General features: G+C 39.2%; 2 protein-coding genes across 3 annotated transcripts in view; both read right to left on the bottom strand.

Moving 5' to 3' along the window:
• Positions 1-790, bottom strand: part of LOC148353886 (1-phosphatidylinositol 4,5-bisphosphate phosphodiesterase beta-1-like) — a 45,898-nt gene extending 45,108 nt beyond the window's left edge. For both annotated transcript variants that reach the window (XM_088352085.1, XM_088352086.1), the window contains exon 1: positions 494-790. In XM_088352085.1, the coding sequence (XP_088208211.1) occupies positions 494-592 (99 nt within the window). In that variant the 5' untranslated portion in view covers positions 593-790. The remainder of the gene's footprint in view (positions 1-493) is intronic.
• Positions 791-9,116: 8,326 nt separating this feature from the next.
• On the bottom strand, positions 9,117-16,797 carry crls1 (cardiolipin synthase 1). The gene is made up of 7 exons (XM_088351742.1): positions 16,262-16,797; positions 15,872-16,009; positions 14,054-14,183; positions 13,856-13,941; positions 13,694-13,762; positions 12,901-12,992; positions 9,117-9,570 (listed from the first exon to the last, which is right to left on the bottom strand). Exons 1-7 carry the CDS (start codon positions 16,652-16,654, stop codon positions 9,477-9,479), a joined length of 1,002 nt encoding a protein of 333 aa, XP_088207868.1. The 5' UTR covers positions 16,655-16,797; the 3' UTR covers positions 9,117-9,476.
• Between the last annotated feature and the right edge of the window lie 95 nt (positions 16,798-16,892).

The raw sequence follows: 16,892 nt of genomic DNA, 5'->3' as shown, positions 1-16,892 counted from the left end.
TTTATATTGATATGGGACAAGGGCTCTTGCATCAATATTATTTCATAGATTTTATCCAATCATCAAACATCACACAGTAAAATATAATGTGCTGAAGATTTTTTTTTTTAGCAAGGTTATTGGTTTTGTTGAAATTTGTCTTTAAATTTATTCTGTGGCTCACGTAAAAGCAAAAAACATAAATATTTCTGCTTTTATGGCTCTTTGGTTCATAAAGGTTTCCAACCCCAGACCTAATGCCTTTTTGTATGTTATCTATTTTACTGGTGGTCCCGTGGTCGGGATTTGGAGCTCTAACCGCTGATCCAAATTTGATTCCTGTTGCATCCGATTGTGGCAATTGTGGTCAGGGATAATGTAAAACCTCAAGAATAACAACCACCCAAACTTTGAATTCTTCTTGAGCAAAAAAAAAAAATCCACGTTATTTTCGAAAAAATACAGCAAATAAGCATTTTTTTCCCAGCTCTTGCACTTTTTCCTGCTATCTTACCTCGTCCCATTTAATGAAGTTGCTGCCGTTTCTGAGTGTTGGGGACACGGTGGGAGGCTGGAGTTTCAAGGCATGGACCCCCGGCTGGGCGCTGGCCATGGTTCTTAAAGCAAGTAAAGCAGGCAAGCTTGTCAAACTCTCGTCAACAGGCGGAGATGCCGAGATACATCCTCCTCCTCCGCCTCCTCAGCATCTTCTTCTTCTAGTGCTGCTGCTGGTGCTACTATGTGCAGTCTACCCCCGCCCCTGTGTGCGGCAAGAGACAGACTGAAGCAGATGCCTTTATGGGAGACCAAAACACACGTGCCGTTGTGCTTGTGCGGGTGTGTGTGTGCTCAACCTCCACAAATTGACTCATCGGTGACATGCGTAAAGCGGCTTCCCACAGATTGGGGAGCAGGGAGAGGGAAGAAAGGGATGGAGAAAGGAAAAGGAAAAGAGGGGAGGATGAATAGTGGAGCAGAGGCGAGATGTAAAAGTGGGGTGGGGGTTCAAACAAAAACATAACAAAAAAAAGCGTAGCAGTTCAGTCAAATGAGGCCAGCGGGAGGAAAGAATGTTTTTTCTGGTCAACAGGTGGCAGAGTGTTGGAGGATTGTTGGTGATGACTTTAGGGCTGTGTTTTTGAACCAGTGTGCCGGAGCTCACTAGTGTGCCGCAAGAAATTGCCCAAATGTCTGTAAAAAAGCATGGTATTTTTCAGTATGTTTGCTTTTCCCCCCCAGTGATCAGCTGAAAAACAGTAGCATTCATCCATATCAGTAGATGGCAGTAGATTAGTATTTTTTTTTGTTCAAATTATCTGCTCATTAGGTACTACATGGAAATATATTGTATAATTCTGGGAGGCCAACTTTTTAGCATGGCAGGCTGCATTGGGTTGAAAAATGTGACAAGGGGGCTGGGCGGCAAGATGAAACCATTTTTTCTCATTTGCATTTATGAGTAAATCTACATGTTATGTATGTATTAAAATGAATAAAAAGTGAGTGAGTTATGATGTACAACAATGCGTATTCAGATTGAATGGTAGCCACTGAACGCAAGTGTGGAATGTCGAAGACAGATGTGGAAAGAGTAATAAAATATCCTGCAACATGTCTAAGTTGCAACATGCTTTAAGTTGGACCTCACACATAAATTATGGAGGCAAATATTTCCAACTTTTGGTTTTCTTGGATAAATAATTCTCGACTGAGGAGAAAACAATGTGGTAATATTTACATCTACATACTTTTATGTATTTCTGTCCAAAACGATTGTTGGTATTGGAGCAGTTTACATTAAAGATGCTGGTTGTTGTCATGGTAACAGGGGTTGGAAATGCTTGATTGAGTTAGCAGGTAAACAAGGAGCATCAACTTTCCCAGCTGTAAGATGTTTGGTTATGCATTGCGGCAAAAGTGCATTTTCATTATTATTTATAATGCGGAAAAACATCTCGATGACAGTATAATTTTTACTCAAGAGGCTAACCTAACATTTATCCAGTGAAGTTTAGTCAGAGGAGGCAGGGGAGTCTGTGCTCCTCTTATCATCGTGAAAATATAAAATTAAAAATATGTTTAATCGTTATATTAATTTTGTGTTGTAGTTCTTTCTCATTTAACATCACAATTTTGGGGATTTTCTTATTCAAAATTAAAGATTTTTTTGTGTAATACATATTACTGTGCTGAGTTTCTGCAGATGCAGAATGAGGCACACAATTCTCTTGCCTTGTGACAGAGGGCGATAGTGAGAACAAGGATTCCTATTTAGTGCACACCTCAGCCTCAAACGATAGAATTAGCGATAGAATTCTCGAACTAACAGCAAGTCAAGCCATCAAGTCAATTATTTTCTTGTTGCGTGGCCTTTTTTCATCATGGAGGCTTACCCACTCTAGAAGCTTTAATTCAAAGGAAGCAAAACATAGCAAAATATGTTAAGGTAAGACAATAAAACGTTTATTTCCTATGCTACAGTTTATTTATTGCGTTCTTGCCGATCAAATGATGAATAAGATGTAGGGACATAAATTTGTCAATCGGCTTGTGCCTCACCAGACACGAACCTCACTACATGTCACTGCGTTTACCCTTGATTAAGATTCATAGCAAGGTTTTCAGACCGCTGAGGACATTTTAACATAAGCTTATTTATACAGAAAAATGGCTCATAAATTCTAAAAAGGACATCCTGAATATTTACTTTAATTTCTTCTGACTACCACACAACTAAGTATTCTATATAAAGACTATTGTGGCGCATTAGGCCAGTAATTAGCGATACAAATGATTGTGTCGTTACTACTCAAGCTAAGGAAAATATAATGAAATAATATAAATCAATTGGCCTTGTGTGTTATTGTTTGTCAACAAGAGCACTCATTAAGAGAAGCAAGTGGGCGAGGTTGAGGAGATTTAGGTTAGCCAAACTGGATTCAGCGTCAAGGAAAGCACGAATGAATGACAACGCGTCTGCTGAGGATAAAAACCAGCAAGCCAAGAAATATCAAAACAAACCGTGTTCACAAGCAAACCAACAGAAAAGATAAAGTGGGTGGGGGCTTGTTTGCGTTCAATAAAATAAAATGTCCTCTGTCTGAACAGAGACAGGATGATGAATTGAGGCCTGCGTAAATAAAGCCCTTGCAGCTTTGAGTGCCAAGTGGCGGAGATAGATGTGGACAGACTGTAAGAAGCTCAGGGAGACTGACATTTTCACACAAAAGCCCTTTTAAAGTCGTCAAATCACAGCAGGTTACTTTTTTCTTTCTTTGAAAACAATACGGCTCCTGCATGCACATGGGTGAAGAATCTCGCCATGCCAGTCTTCTTGTGCGGAGTTTGCATGTTCTCCCCGTGTATGCAAGGGTTTCCTCCGGGCACTCCGGTTTCCTCCCACATTTCAAAAACATGCATGTCAGTTTCATTGGCCGGTCCAAATTGTCCCTAGGTGTGAATGAGCGGGTGTTGTCGCGTGCACTGCGACTGGCTCGCACCCAGTTCAGGGTGTCCCCTGCCCACTGCCCCAATATAGCTGGGATGGGCTCCAGCACCCTCGCGACCCTACTGAGAAAAAGCGGTGCAGATAATGGATGGGTGCATGGATGGATGGATGGATGGTAAATGGATAGATGGATAGATGGGTCGTCTATCCGTAGCAGCAAGATTGGTGATAATCACGTCAGATCCTTCTAAGTGAGGTTTAACTAATGTCAAATATATTTTAACTTCTCAATCCGCAAGTATTTTTCCATGATTATGTGATAAGCCATGTGTATTTGCTTATAGGTCAAATCAATAGTTTTTTTTCTTATTGAAAACGTTTTACCAATAGGAGGTGCTAAGTTTTACACGCTGCTTCTTTAAACCAAAAAAAAGTATTGCATTTTTTAGTTGATTTGTAATGAATCTAGAGTAAATGACATTTTTAATGCATTACAAAAAAAATCGCTTTATCACAATATTCTTATTTTCTGAGACGGTCCTGCATGTCCATCACTGAAAGGCAGGTGTACAGATCATCCATCTTGCTGGTCACTTACCCGCATATATACTTTAACTAAACTAGTTTGATAAATTTTCTGTTTTACAAGGAGAAACAGGCAAAAACACTAGGACTCAATACACTCCCACTGCCCACACACACACACACACACACACACACACACACTCACCCGATTTGCACCAGCAAATCTCCGTACTGGGATCTTATATAAGGCAGAGTGGGAGGCAGAGAGCTATTTCAAGCCCATAAAAGACCAAAGAGAGGGTGTGCATGCATACTCTTATGGATGTGTGTTGTGTGTGTAGTACCCTTGCAGGACCTGGAAACAATCTGATTCACTTTTGGGGTTTCATAACCCAAAGTGGAGTTTGGAGGACTGCTGGGCACAGAAGCTCTGTTGTGTTGCATTCAGGGACCCCTTGAAAAGGAAGGCGTAATCAGACAGAAGCAACAAGAGCCTTCCTTTTGGAAGCCGACCAGGTGGGTCGGCTTTAAGCTCTTCTTAAAGCAGTCCACAGAGATGAGCTGCTGGGAGGTACTTTTAATCAAACGCTGCCTGGATGTGGAAAATACACACTTGAGAGCTTGGGTGGGTGTCAGCAACATATTGAAAAGGCCAGAGGGACAGCTAAATTGCATTAGAAAAAAAAAAATCTAAAATAATATCATAGTACAAAACGTATACTTTGCTCGAGCTTGCCTAGTCATAGCGGAGGCCTAAAGATATATGCAAAGGATAAGAGCTCAACTGAAGCCAGGAGTTTCTTGCACAATAGACATTTTTAAAGGGACAGTGTGAATCATTTGCCAACTAAATGTCGCTGAATTGTGTCGTGCAACAGAGAACAAATGCTAAAAAGTACAAGGTCGAATAGAAACTACTGAGATTAGAAGTTCCCCTAAAGCACCAGTTTTCTTCGGATTTTTTTCCACAGCCTTTCACAAGGTTTTTGGTGTCTTGGGTCACCCGTAGCAGCAAGATGGCGAACAATTATTTCAGCTTCCTAGGTCAGGCTCATGTTACATGAAATAAATGCAAATTTATCAACCTCTGAGTACTTTAAAATGCGTGTTTATATAATAGTTCATGTACGTTTGCTTATTAATTAAATCAGGATTGTTTAATAATTACGTTTGTACCACTAGTGGGCGCTAAATAATAAACACTTGCTTTATATATTTTTTTTATCATTTTGGAAAAACAAATGCTCTTTTTAACCATTAAAACTGTTGGTTCCACCTTATTAAAATTTATGTATTTTTATTTAGCCTATTAGCATATGAAGGGATTTTTATAAAAAATGAAAGTTTTATTTTTGCTGCATATTCAGTATATCTCTTCATCTATCATGCATGTGATGTGAGAAGCTTTAACTCCTCCCAGGTTCTTCAATCATTTAAAGGGACACCGTGTAATATTTGACCATTAGTTTAAAAAAATGCACGTTTATATGACGGTTCATGTATTTTTTCTTATTCATTTAAATCAATGTTACTTTTCAATGAGGTTTTTCTTACTTAGCGCTAAATAATATGCAAGAAGACCCTTCCCTAGGAGATTACTTCAACATGGTATAATATGAAACGTTGAAAATGTCTTTTGGTGTTCATTGAAGATTAGTGGTGCTAAATGAGAGGCATATTTCAATTTCACACCTCCTGGTGAGGAAATCAGGCATATTTCCCAAAATCATATGAAAAAACGCACCAAAAAGAAAATTTGTTTTTGTTTTTCATTAGGTTATCTAGGTCGTCCTTTAATTGTTTATTGAAGATAGTTATCATTTTCTATATGTGTCAACTTTAATTTTATTGCTTTAATGTCTGAACAAATATTTTAAAAATCATCTATCAGGTGTTTTTTTTTTTTTTTTTGCTCATTCTGAAAAAATGAATTTTCTTTCTCACGTGAGTGATGACATACTACGAAAAATAAAATAATGCTAAGACAACTGATGGACGAAATATTAGGCATATATTTTACTTTTTAAAATACAGTAAAGGGGGCAGGCAGCATGATTCCCTTTCTGTCTTCAAAATAGCTCTTTTCTGGCATCTTAAAGCACTCATTAAAGGAAAAAAGGTACTAATGAGGCAAGCATACATTTGTGTATGTTCTAAAGCAGGCGTGTCAAACCCATTTTAACTCGGGAAGCCACACGATAGAACAAACATTCTCTCGGGGGCCGGACTAGTAGATTATACAGAAAGAGAGAGAAAGAAATAATAGAGGGAGAGAAAAAGATAGAGGGTGGGACAAAGACAGAAGGAAAATGAGAGAGCGTGAGAAAAGAGGGAATGTGAGAAAGAAGAGACAAAGAGAAATAGTGAAAGAGGGGGAAAAGAAAGAGCGAGAAAGACATAAATCTAAAGAGAAATAGAAAGATAAAAAGAGAGGAGAGAAAAGAGAAAGAAAGGGAGAAGGGGAGAAAGAAAGAAGGAGAAAGCATGAGGGAGAGAAAAGAGAGAAAAGGAAAAAAGGAATAGCGAGCAAAAGAAGGTAAAAAGACACAAGGAAAGAGACAAAGAGGAACAAAGAATTGAAAAAAAAGAGTCAAACACTGACTTTATATATACAGGGATCGTTTCTCTTGCGCTTCCCTCAGCGTTGTCTCCCAGGCCTGATTCGGCCTGTTGGTTGCCTGTTCTACACCACTGTTCTGAAGGTTTATTATTGCGCCTCCCTGTGGTGAAAAAAAAACTCAACACAATCGGTAATGTTCAAGTATTAAATGATCAACTTTATTTTTAATGTCTGTCCCAAAGGTAGTGTTTCCGTAGTACGATGGTTAGTAACACGCCTATCACGCGAAAAGTTCCCTGTTCAAGACTAGGTGGAAACATTTGTTGGCCTGGAGAGCAACAGGCATCATCAGGCTGTAGCTACCCAAGACGCACAACAGGAAATGGTGCCCCTAGAGTGGTTAAGGGATCCAAATGGAAAAAAAGGCTGTAATGATGTTCATAAAACTTGATGTCCTTTTTATGTATGATGTGGTGGTAATGCTTCAAACCCATGGTGCGTTTTTGTGTTGAGCTGCCAATATTGTACAATGTGATACTCAAAATTTTGAAACAGAATGAGTTTCCACAGGGATTTGGAATCTAATATCAGTATTGTCACATGCCGCTGGCCTAAATGCCAAGGTCCGGCTCATCTCCGAAGAGCAGGATGACGCTTCACATAAAAAACAACAGCAACCACATGATGAAGGTGCTGTATCTGAGTCACATCAGTTTTCTGCTGCTACTGGTAACCATGGAAACCATTAAATTTGTTTCACGTGGGGGCAGCAAATCCCATACCTAAAAAAACTGGTCTGGAAAGCTGTCACCAAGCCACCATGTACTTGCCCAAGACACACTACATCAACAGACGGCCCGCGTGCCAGATCAGGCCCGCTAAGGGATTGAATCCGGCCCGCGAGACAACACTCAGAGAAGCGCAAGAGAAAAACAAGCTGCAGGTTGAAATATGTCAACTTGATGTTGCCAAAGCCAGGTTCCTCTTACAAAGACACTGTACTTGTGTTTCTCTATCTCTCTCTCTCTCTCTTTTCCACCCCTTTTCTCCCACTCTGTCTCTTTCACTCTCTGTGTCTCTATTTTTCTCTTCCTTTGGTGGCCTTTGTTTCTTTCTCTCTGTCTTTTTAACTTCATTTCCTCCAACTTTTTTCCTTTTCTCTTTCCCTCTTCCTACCTCGCACCTTTTCTCTCTTTCTATTTCTCTTTGTATTTCTTTCTTCATCTCCCTTACTTTCCCCTCTCACCACTTCTCTTTTTATCTCTTTTGTTTCTCATGTTCTCCCTTTTTTTTCTTTCTTTGTCCTGCCCTCTCTCCTTTTCCCTCCCTCTTTTTATTTCTTTCTCTCTTTTTCTTTCTCTTTAAGCTACTAGTCTGGCCCCCGACAGAATATTTGTTCTATCGTGTGGCCCCCCAAGTTAAAATGAGTTTGACACCCCTGCACTACATGAAGTGACGCCTGACTTCCCTGATGGTAAAGTGGTCCATAATACGAGATAGTCACAGTATGTGACATTTATGTATACAGTATTAAAGACATTAAATGTATTATTTACCACCACCTAGTGGTTAAAAATGTTGTTGTATAAATGAAACTATAATGGTTTGAATAATAAGCAAAAATACATGAACATGCATGTTCATTTTTATTAAATACTCGTATGTTGAGAAAAAATGCATTTATTTCACATAATGTGAGCCCCATCTAGGGAGGGGTGACATGATTGTCTGCCATCTTGGGATCCAAGTACCTTAAATCCTCAGGGCAGGCTGCACAAAAATCTTATTGAAAATGGTGGTTTCGTCCCTTTTAGTCTCTGTAGTTTTTATTAATCCATGTGCTTTTTAGCATTGTTCAGTTGCACAACAGAATACATAACATCTAGTGGTCAAATTTTACAGTGTCCTTTAAAGTCAGAGGTGGCCAAACACTTTCCTGTGAGAGCCACATACCACATTCCCATTCTCTGATGAAGGGCTGGGGCCAGTTTGCAAAATAAAATGTGTAAAGATTGCAGTCACACTCACCCTTCTGTATCCTTCACAGAGTAAAAGTCAGGACAAAAAAATATATAAATGATATAAACTATAAACAAATAACATTGTGGTTTCTTCACAATAAAAGGTCCATGGAACAAAGTTTCTGTTGTGCTGTGCACAGTCTCAACAGTTCCAGGATAAGCTTAGGTGTCAGAGCACTGGACCATAGAGAACTTGCGAAAAGGCAGATTTCATCTCATTACCACAGTGCCAGAGACAAATGTTAATTTCATTGTGCATTTTACATGTTACAAAGACAATAATTCTATTTTTCCATTCTAAACATTGTGACAAATTTATTGTCCTTGTAACATGGGAATCGCACAACGTAATTTGTCTGAGGTACCATGACTAAATACAGTGTGATGGGAAAAAAACCCAGATGCCTTTTTACAGGTCATCTATATTACTGGTAGGCCAGTGGTAAGAGGCCGCTGAGACCCGGGTTCAAATCCCATGACAAGCAAAAACACGCACCCACTTTGCTTTTTTTTTTTTTTTACTAAACATGTGGAAGTGGGCCGTAGTTTAGGGACCACTCCTGCAAAAAAAAAAAATAAGTAGTTGCAGTTTGTTTGGTGTCATTTGCTGAGATTTACCACCATTATTTATTTTGCATCGCTTAAAAGACATTTGCATCAATTTGATTTCTCCTTTATTGATATACATCCATTTGTGAAGTGTCCTAGATCGGTGTAACTGTGTAAAAAATAGAAGTTTTCTCTAGATACAAGTAGGACCAGTGCATGAGCTGTGGTCCACCCATCTGCTGCAAGAAATCGCCATGGTGACACCTTAACAGCTTTTTGCCTGTTCCCACCAGTTTTGGTCGTCATCCAGCACTCACGTGCCTGGCTTGTGCCTTCTCCGACTCTTGCTCGTCTTCTCTTGCTCGCTGTGGCTTACAATCAGCGATTTTTGATGTTACGGCGTTTTGGTGTTTAGCACCCGGACGGTCTTTCGGCCGTAGTGCCAATAGCTGTAGCCTGATATCGTGGTGGTTACAGCGGTGACAAACCTGCAAAATATAAGATATATAGAGTAAAACACTGCCTTTATATATACAGGGTTCGTAAACCGCATCATGGTCAAATTCAAGCACTTTTCAAGAACTTTCACAGCCAATTTTTTAAATTTCTCCTATATCATTAAAAAAAAAGAAATTCGGTGTAAATCATGTACTTTGCAGATCCACAAAAATAGCCCAGATTTACACACAAGATTTCCGGGTCGGCGTCGTTAATGTGTGGTCTATCGAGTCAATGGCTTCAACAACGAATCAATTATATTGATTGTCAAAAGCGTTGGCAGAGTTTCATCATCGATTCGTTCCGACAATCCCCGACTGTTGTCCTGAATGCTCATAGTACCACTTTAGTCCAGGAGAGGGGGGCTAAAGACCATTAAAAAAAAACACGTGAACATAACAACCACATTCAGTCACACATTTAAACCATCAAGAAAACTAAAATAACTAAGTAAATAAATAAAAGGGGAGACAGACATATAATAATAATCAATTTAATAAAAGATATCTATCTACCCTGGTCATATCTCTCGAGAGGGGTGATCGACAGCAAGACACATACAAAAACAAACACACACAAAAAGTTTGGACCATGGCCAACCCAAATGCCCAAACACCCAAACAAGTTAAACCACTCTGCACCCAAGTCGGTCATGCTTTCGTCCCTCCAGATGAAATGGGACACAAGAAAGCGGCCATGTCACTCGGGTCAGAGTGACAAAACACACTCTTCTGTTCAACAGCAGGGCCCGACAGCTTTCACTGGTTTACCCCTGCCGTATCATACAGGTGCCCTGCCCATCCCTTGGAACACGTCTAAACATCCCACTATCCTTTTACAACACCTCTTCACTCATTACCAACACCAACAAGAGCAACATATATACATTCAATAAAAAATAACAGTAATAGCCAATCTACTTAGTATCAATAATAGGAATGAAATAAAAAATAGTAATAACAAAAAATAGAATGTTTTCAACAAGAATGAAACATTAAAAAAAAAAGTGGGGGTGGGGTGGTTAGCTCAGAGCTAATGATTGTCAATACGAAAGGGCAGAGTGTTTATGTCAAATAAAAATGGTTGCTGGGGCCTGTAAGGGACCCCCAAGGGGTAATCTGATTTTCTCAAGCTACACATTTTGCAATATATCTTGAATCCCTCTGTTGTGTGCCGGAGTATGTATATATATATGTTCACTTAAGGATGACAAGTCTCTCCGAAAGTAGGGCGGAAAAGGAAATGAGAGTTTGTGGTCTAGATTTGTGCAGTGGTGGCAGGACTTTAAAAAGGGCAATAAATGGGTCATTGTTTATTGGGAGGCCAAGGGATTTACTTAATGTTTGAAAAATTGCAATCCCAAAGTCATTAAGTTCGGGTGAAGACCAAAACATATGCAAGTAATCAACCGGCGACGAGTTAGATCTGTTGCAAGAGCCTGGTCTTTACTTTTTATTGTTCAACTATTTGGCAAACAATTGGATTTTTTTACTGTTTTATATTATAAAATATTCTGCTCTTTGTGCACTGCCCAAAACATCAACATATAAAAGAAAAGGAGGAAATTTAAAAAAATCCACAGATTCCTTGATTATTAATATTGACGTTAGTTGCAGCCTTAATCAAGTCAGACTGACGAGAAACATAGCAACAATTTCAAGCATTTACAAGCCCTTCATATAATATTCAAGTACTGTTCAAACTTTAAAAAAAGTGTTAAAATTCAAAGATTTCAAGTACATGTACAGACTCAGTATACAACGTGAATTTGATGGTGACGAGACTTTTAACCCAAAATCGTTGATTAAACTTTTGCTGCTCAAAGTAGAATTTTAAGTTCAATTAATTTGTTCCAGCTCCCCTCAAGCAGTGTTACCCAACCTTTTTTGAGACAGGGCACTTTTTTGATAGCAAACAATCTCAAGGAACACCAGTCCAAAATGTTAAATAAAAAATGAATACAATAAATTCTAGACAGCAGTTTCATGTTTTGTTTTGTTTTTTAAAGCTTACATTATATTGAGTAAATTGGCAGTATGGGTTTTTTCTAATCATTTGAGGTCACCGTGGTTCAGGAAGTAATAAAAGTTTTTGAGTTTTGTTAATGAATTTGCTGTAATTTTGGATTTTACAGTAATTAACACCGTTTAAGTTTAACAACATTTTTATATTGCTTTTCAAGAAAAATAAGAAAATACTTCAAATCAGCAAAAATTATTTGCCAGTTTTTTTAAAAGCCAAAATAATGGTCAAAATCAGCAAAATAATGACCAAGGATTTTTCTTATTTTAATTCATATAACTTTACAGTGCAATCTTAACCAGCTCAAACATCATTTCCTTGTACTACTTCATAAGTAGATAAATATTAAAAAATGAAAACGTAATCTGCTGCTACCTACTGATAGGGATGGTTGATACCTGAAAAATGCCATGTTCAGTAAAAGATACTGAACATGGCATGCTTTTAAAAAAAAAATAGCTACAGCTTATTGCAGCACAGAGGTAAAATGGGGATTTAAAAATCCAGCATAACCCAACCTAGGCCCACGGACAATTAGCTTGATTTGCAAGACCGAGCCCGAGGCAAATTTGAAATGTCACTGTTTTTGCGAGGGCTCAGGACTAGGAGAGGTGATTTATGATAAATTAAAGCTTATCGTTCGTAATGAAATCTAAGTCAAATAAGACTGTAAAAAACAAATCTATATTTTATATTTCTGCATCTGCAGAGGTTACATTAACCGACAATTTTCCATCATTGTCAGATTTGACAGGAAAATGTTAAGGCCGTAATACGGTCATTTTGATGGGTTAAAACTTGAGCCATAAATCAAAATAGCATGTCCTCAAGACTCTAGTGTGGCACTTAGAGAGAGAGTGAGAGAGAGGGCGAGAGAGAGGGCGAGAGAGAGGAAGAGACAAAAATAGAACAATGACAGGTGGATAATAAAAATAGAATAAAACAGCAAGAAAAGCCCTGCCTGACCTGAATGTAATGGATGACATTTTAGGCCCGATCTGGGGTCAGGCTTAAAATCTTACTACCACGCTAGACTAGGTATCATGACACATTGGTGCCCCCCCGCACACTGGTTAAAAACATTGCCGTAAAGTAAAAAGTCAAGGCAGAGATGTGGAGCGGATCTTATTCATGAAAGGCGATCGTCCTCTTTTTATAGTACTCATCCATATAAGCAGGAAATCACATGCACAAAAAAACACACAGATTGACACACACATCCACCTACAAGTCATCCTTTTCATTGCAACATCAAGCTAGTGAGAAAGGACAGTGGAGAACAGTTGGTAGCGTCTTACCACAAGCCTTGCAACAGCATGCTGTCTGTGTACTGGAAGACTGGAGCTGCCAAAGACGCTGCGACTAGAACAAGCTGAATGACCGTGTTCACCTGTCAGGTGCAAATAATAACCAACAACAACGTCAACACACAGAAGAAATGTGTACTTTAAGTCATCAAAGGTCAATTAATCTATCTCAACGAGTATGGTTCAGTTTGTGCTTAAAACAGACAGATTTGACAACTAGATGTCACAGCATTGTGTCATGCAACCGCAAGCTAGTGCTACAAATTCACAAGGAAAAATACAAACTACGGAGACTCAAAGTGACCAAACCGCCCCCATTTTATTCTCAATTCTTTGACCAGCATTTCACATATTTTGGGGGATTTGGGAGTTACATTTGGAACCAAGATGGCGGGTAATCATGTCAGCTCCCTAAGTGAGTTTCATGTAATGTAAAATATAAAAATACATTTCTTGAACTACGAGTATATAAAAAAGCTCACTTCTTTCTTTTTTGCCAGTAGGAATCACTATACAGTTGCTATAGAAAAGGTGGTCAATTCTTGCAAATATACAATAAAAATTATTAACAATTTTGATTATCACTAACTTAATGTTATTGTTTAACTTCCTTGACTTTATTAGTGCTTTAGCCAAACCAATATGCGGCTGTGCCACACCTTTCTCAGTGATGATTAATAAATAAAAAAATATTCTCTCTGTTCTTTTATTACATGCATCAATATTCCTAAACAATAAATAAAATAATAATAATGAGGGGTAGTTTATAAAGTGAGCTTTGCACCTTGCTGAAGATTGTCGGCTTGAGCTGTGCAGTGGTGTAGCATGGGTTGAAAAACTTACTAAGGGTTACCTGTGTATGGCAAGAAAAGAACATTAATTGAAGCATTATTGTACAATAAAGAAGCCCCCCCCCCACCCCAATATAAGGGAAAAAGAAAGTCACCGGTGCCGGCACTGTCTTGTATCTAACCCAGAAGACAGCGGCAATCAGTCCAATGTCCCTGAAAATGACCAGGGCCGTCAGTGGCGCTGCAAGAAACACAATAAACACGTGATAAGAGTGAACAAGTGGACTCAACAGATATTAAATTATTTCCCAAGGTGCAACTGTTGATTCCTTGAGCTACACATGGAATAATACCTGGTATAATATCGGCATATGTGAGGCTAATATACAAAATACTGATGAGGATTTTATCCGCCAGCGGGTCCAGGGCACTTCCTAATGCAGACTTTTGTGTGGGCCATGTCCTGGCGATGTATCCATCCAGCTGATAACACACAAACACTGACATCAGAAACAACAAAAACATTTGTCAAACAAGTCATACCTGTTTAATACTTGTTCTACACTAAACAAATATGAGTGGGCAACAAAAACGTAATCATTTGGGAAATGCCACATGAAAAAAACTAAGCAACTAGCAAGTAACTACTGAAATGTTTTTCCAAATTGGTTTTGATAAGTGATAAGCTACAGCAGGGGTTGGTCACCTTTTCGACTCAAAGAGCCATAAAATCATTTTTTTTTATTTTTTTTAACAGTGACGCACCCTATATTTTAACTCACATTTTACAAAAGCCACAAAACCTGATTGCCAGACCAAAGTGCTTTTATTTCATTTGTGATGTTTGACTTTTTCCAAAATATATGAAATACTAATACCAGAGCCTGTATTCCCATGTCAACAAAAAATTAACTTAAAATTGGTCTTCCTCCTGCAGTTACTAAAGATCTTTTAAGTTCATTTTACCGTAGTTTTTTTTTTTATTTCAAAACAAGGTACAGTGGGACCTCGCTACTTCGCAGGTCTAAAAAAATAACAATAATGAAATAAAAACATTTTTTTTAAGCATTTTGAAGGGGCGTCGCTACTTCGCGGATTTTCACTTTTCCCGGGTGGTTTTGGTCCCCATTAACCGCGATAACCGAGGGATTACTGTACTTGCAGACTACTCTCGTAAAAATGTCACTTAATACTGCAACCAAAAATGATAAACATATTTACCTTCAACTATGCGACTTGGTCACAGTTCTAACCTTGGGAATCTAATGGTCATTATTCGTCCTCCATTTTGTTTTAGAGATGTTGATCTTCAACATTTTTTAAATATATATATTATATTTAATGTCCTCAAGCACATTGTTGATAATCATTTTTCATTACTAGGCCAAATTATACGCTTGAAAATTATACAGGTAATGGTAGAAGGCAGATGTGACACTCGCATCTCATTGGCAAAGAGACAGTAAACACACAGAAGAAATGTGTACTTTAAGTCATCAGAGGTCAATTAATCCATCTCAACGAGTATGGTTTTGTACTTAAAACAGACAGATTTGACCACTATATGTCACTGCATTATGTCATGCAACCGCAAACTAGTGCTACAAATCACAAGGAAAAATACAAACTACGGAGACTCAAAGTGACCAAACCGCAAGCATTTTCCATGTTTTGGGGGGTTTGGGGATTGCCTTTAGCAGCAAGATGTCGCATTGCTGAAGGTAAATATATTTATTGTTTTCGGTTGCAGTATTAAGTTACATTTTTACGAGAGTAGTCTGCTTGTACCTCGTTATCAAACAAAAAAAACGATGGTAAAACGACCTAAAAGTAACTGCGGGAGGAAGACCAATTTGAAGTTAAATTTTTGTTGACCTGGGAGACAGTATTTTATATATTTTGGAAATGTCAAACATCACAAATGAAAAAATATAAATGTAATGGTAGAAGGCAGATGTGACACTCGCATCTCATTGGCAAAGAGACAGTAAACAATCCTAGGGACATTTTTTCTTACCAGCCTTAAAAGTGGAATAAGCCTACATCGCTCCTATCGCTAGTGGTGAAACACGGTGTTGCACTCTTGGCATACATGTTAAAATAGTGAATTGTGTCTCGCAAGTTATACGTTCCTAACACCTGAGCGTTATTTTTTGAGTGTATGGTATTACCAAGTCAGTAGCTCCAGCCAGGGTGAAGAGCGCCAAGCTTAGGTGAAAATGTTGGTGGATGATCAAGTGACCCAAGAACGGAGCCAGGGCGATCCGACACATGCACAGCAGGTTGGGGACAGTCCATGGGTTCTCGTGCTGTACGGTGCCGTCCACAACATAACAATTGTCATTGGTGGTTGATATACTAGGTGATTTAAGCCATGCAATTTAGGGTTTCAACAAAAATGGTATAATATGAGGGGGATTTTTGCAATTTTATAACAAGAACTTTTAATTGGGGTTTGGTATAATGGATAATCTTGAGAAAAACGTGCTCCCAAAACGCCCAAATAGTAGCACATGGCAATTTTTGACAATAAACTGTTTCCTTGTCACTTTCTTACTTACCAGTTCTTTAAACTTAAACAGTCCGTGCCCAGGTACCGAGGCGGCCTCCGCCTTAGCTTCCCTGTCCCTACTCACGCCGAGTCCACGGCCTTCGGTAGACAAGAGTGCCCGGGAAGTGACTGCCAAGCAGCCGTGATCTCCCCTTAACACTACCAGTGTCCTCCACCACGGCGACGAATGCGGGCCAAGGCGACAAGGAGCACGGCAGTCCGCACCTCTGAGGCCGAAGCTCCAGGAAACTCGCCCCGTAGAGGTGACAGGTGCCGCTCGCCAAAACCGCCATGTCGTCCCCTCCAGCCGACACGCAGTCCCGCGGCGAGCCGACGGCGAACATTCGGCGGCAGCCCTTCGGCACAGCGGCGCCGCAGTGCTCCGAAAACACAAAATTATCATCTTCGTCTGCACGCCATCGGCGAGCTTCCCGTTCGGCGGGTCATCATAACATTTTACTGACGACCCAAGTCCACTCGAGCAAGCAGATTTCCATGTTGCCGTAAAACGAGACAGCGCGGTGCAGACAAGTGTCGTAAACTGCTGGAAAAGGCCATCAAATAAGAAAAAGATTGCGCTAAAAATGTCCAAACGTACGCAGCAGACACATAAACATTGACATTTGCGTAAAAATATTGAA

Source organism: Urocampus carinirostris, chromosome 13 (assembly GCF_059441175.1).
Source record: "Urocampus carinirostris isolate Australia breed hairy pipefish chromosome 13, RoL_Ucar_1.0, whole genome shotgun sequence".
Classification (NCBI taxonomy): domain Eukaryota; kingdom Metazoa; phylum Chordata; class Actinopteri; order Syngnathiformes; family Syngnathidae; genus Urocampus; species Urocampus carinirostris.
This window is presented reverse-complemented; position numbering and strand designations above follow the sequence as displayed.

Coding starts and splice junctions, on each gene's coding strand:
- crls1 (XM_088351742.1), bottom strand. CDS start 16,654: ATGATAATTTTGTGTTTTCGGAGCACTGCGGCGCCGCTGTGCCGAAGG. Junction 14,184..15,871: donor TGGCTGGAGCTACTGACTTG/GTAATACCATAC, acceptor GTGTGTTATCAG/CTGGATGGATACATCGCCAG. Junction 13,763..13,855: donor ACAAGACAGTGCCGGCACCG/GTGACTTTCTTT, acceptor TGCCATACACAG/GTAACCCTTAGTAAGTTTTT.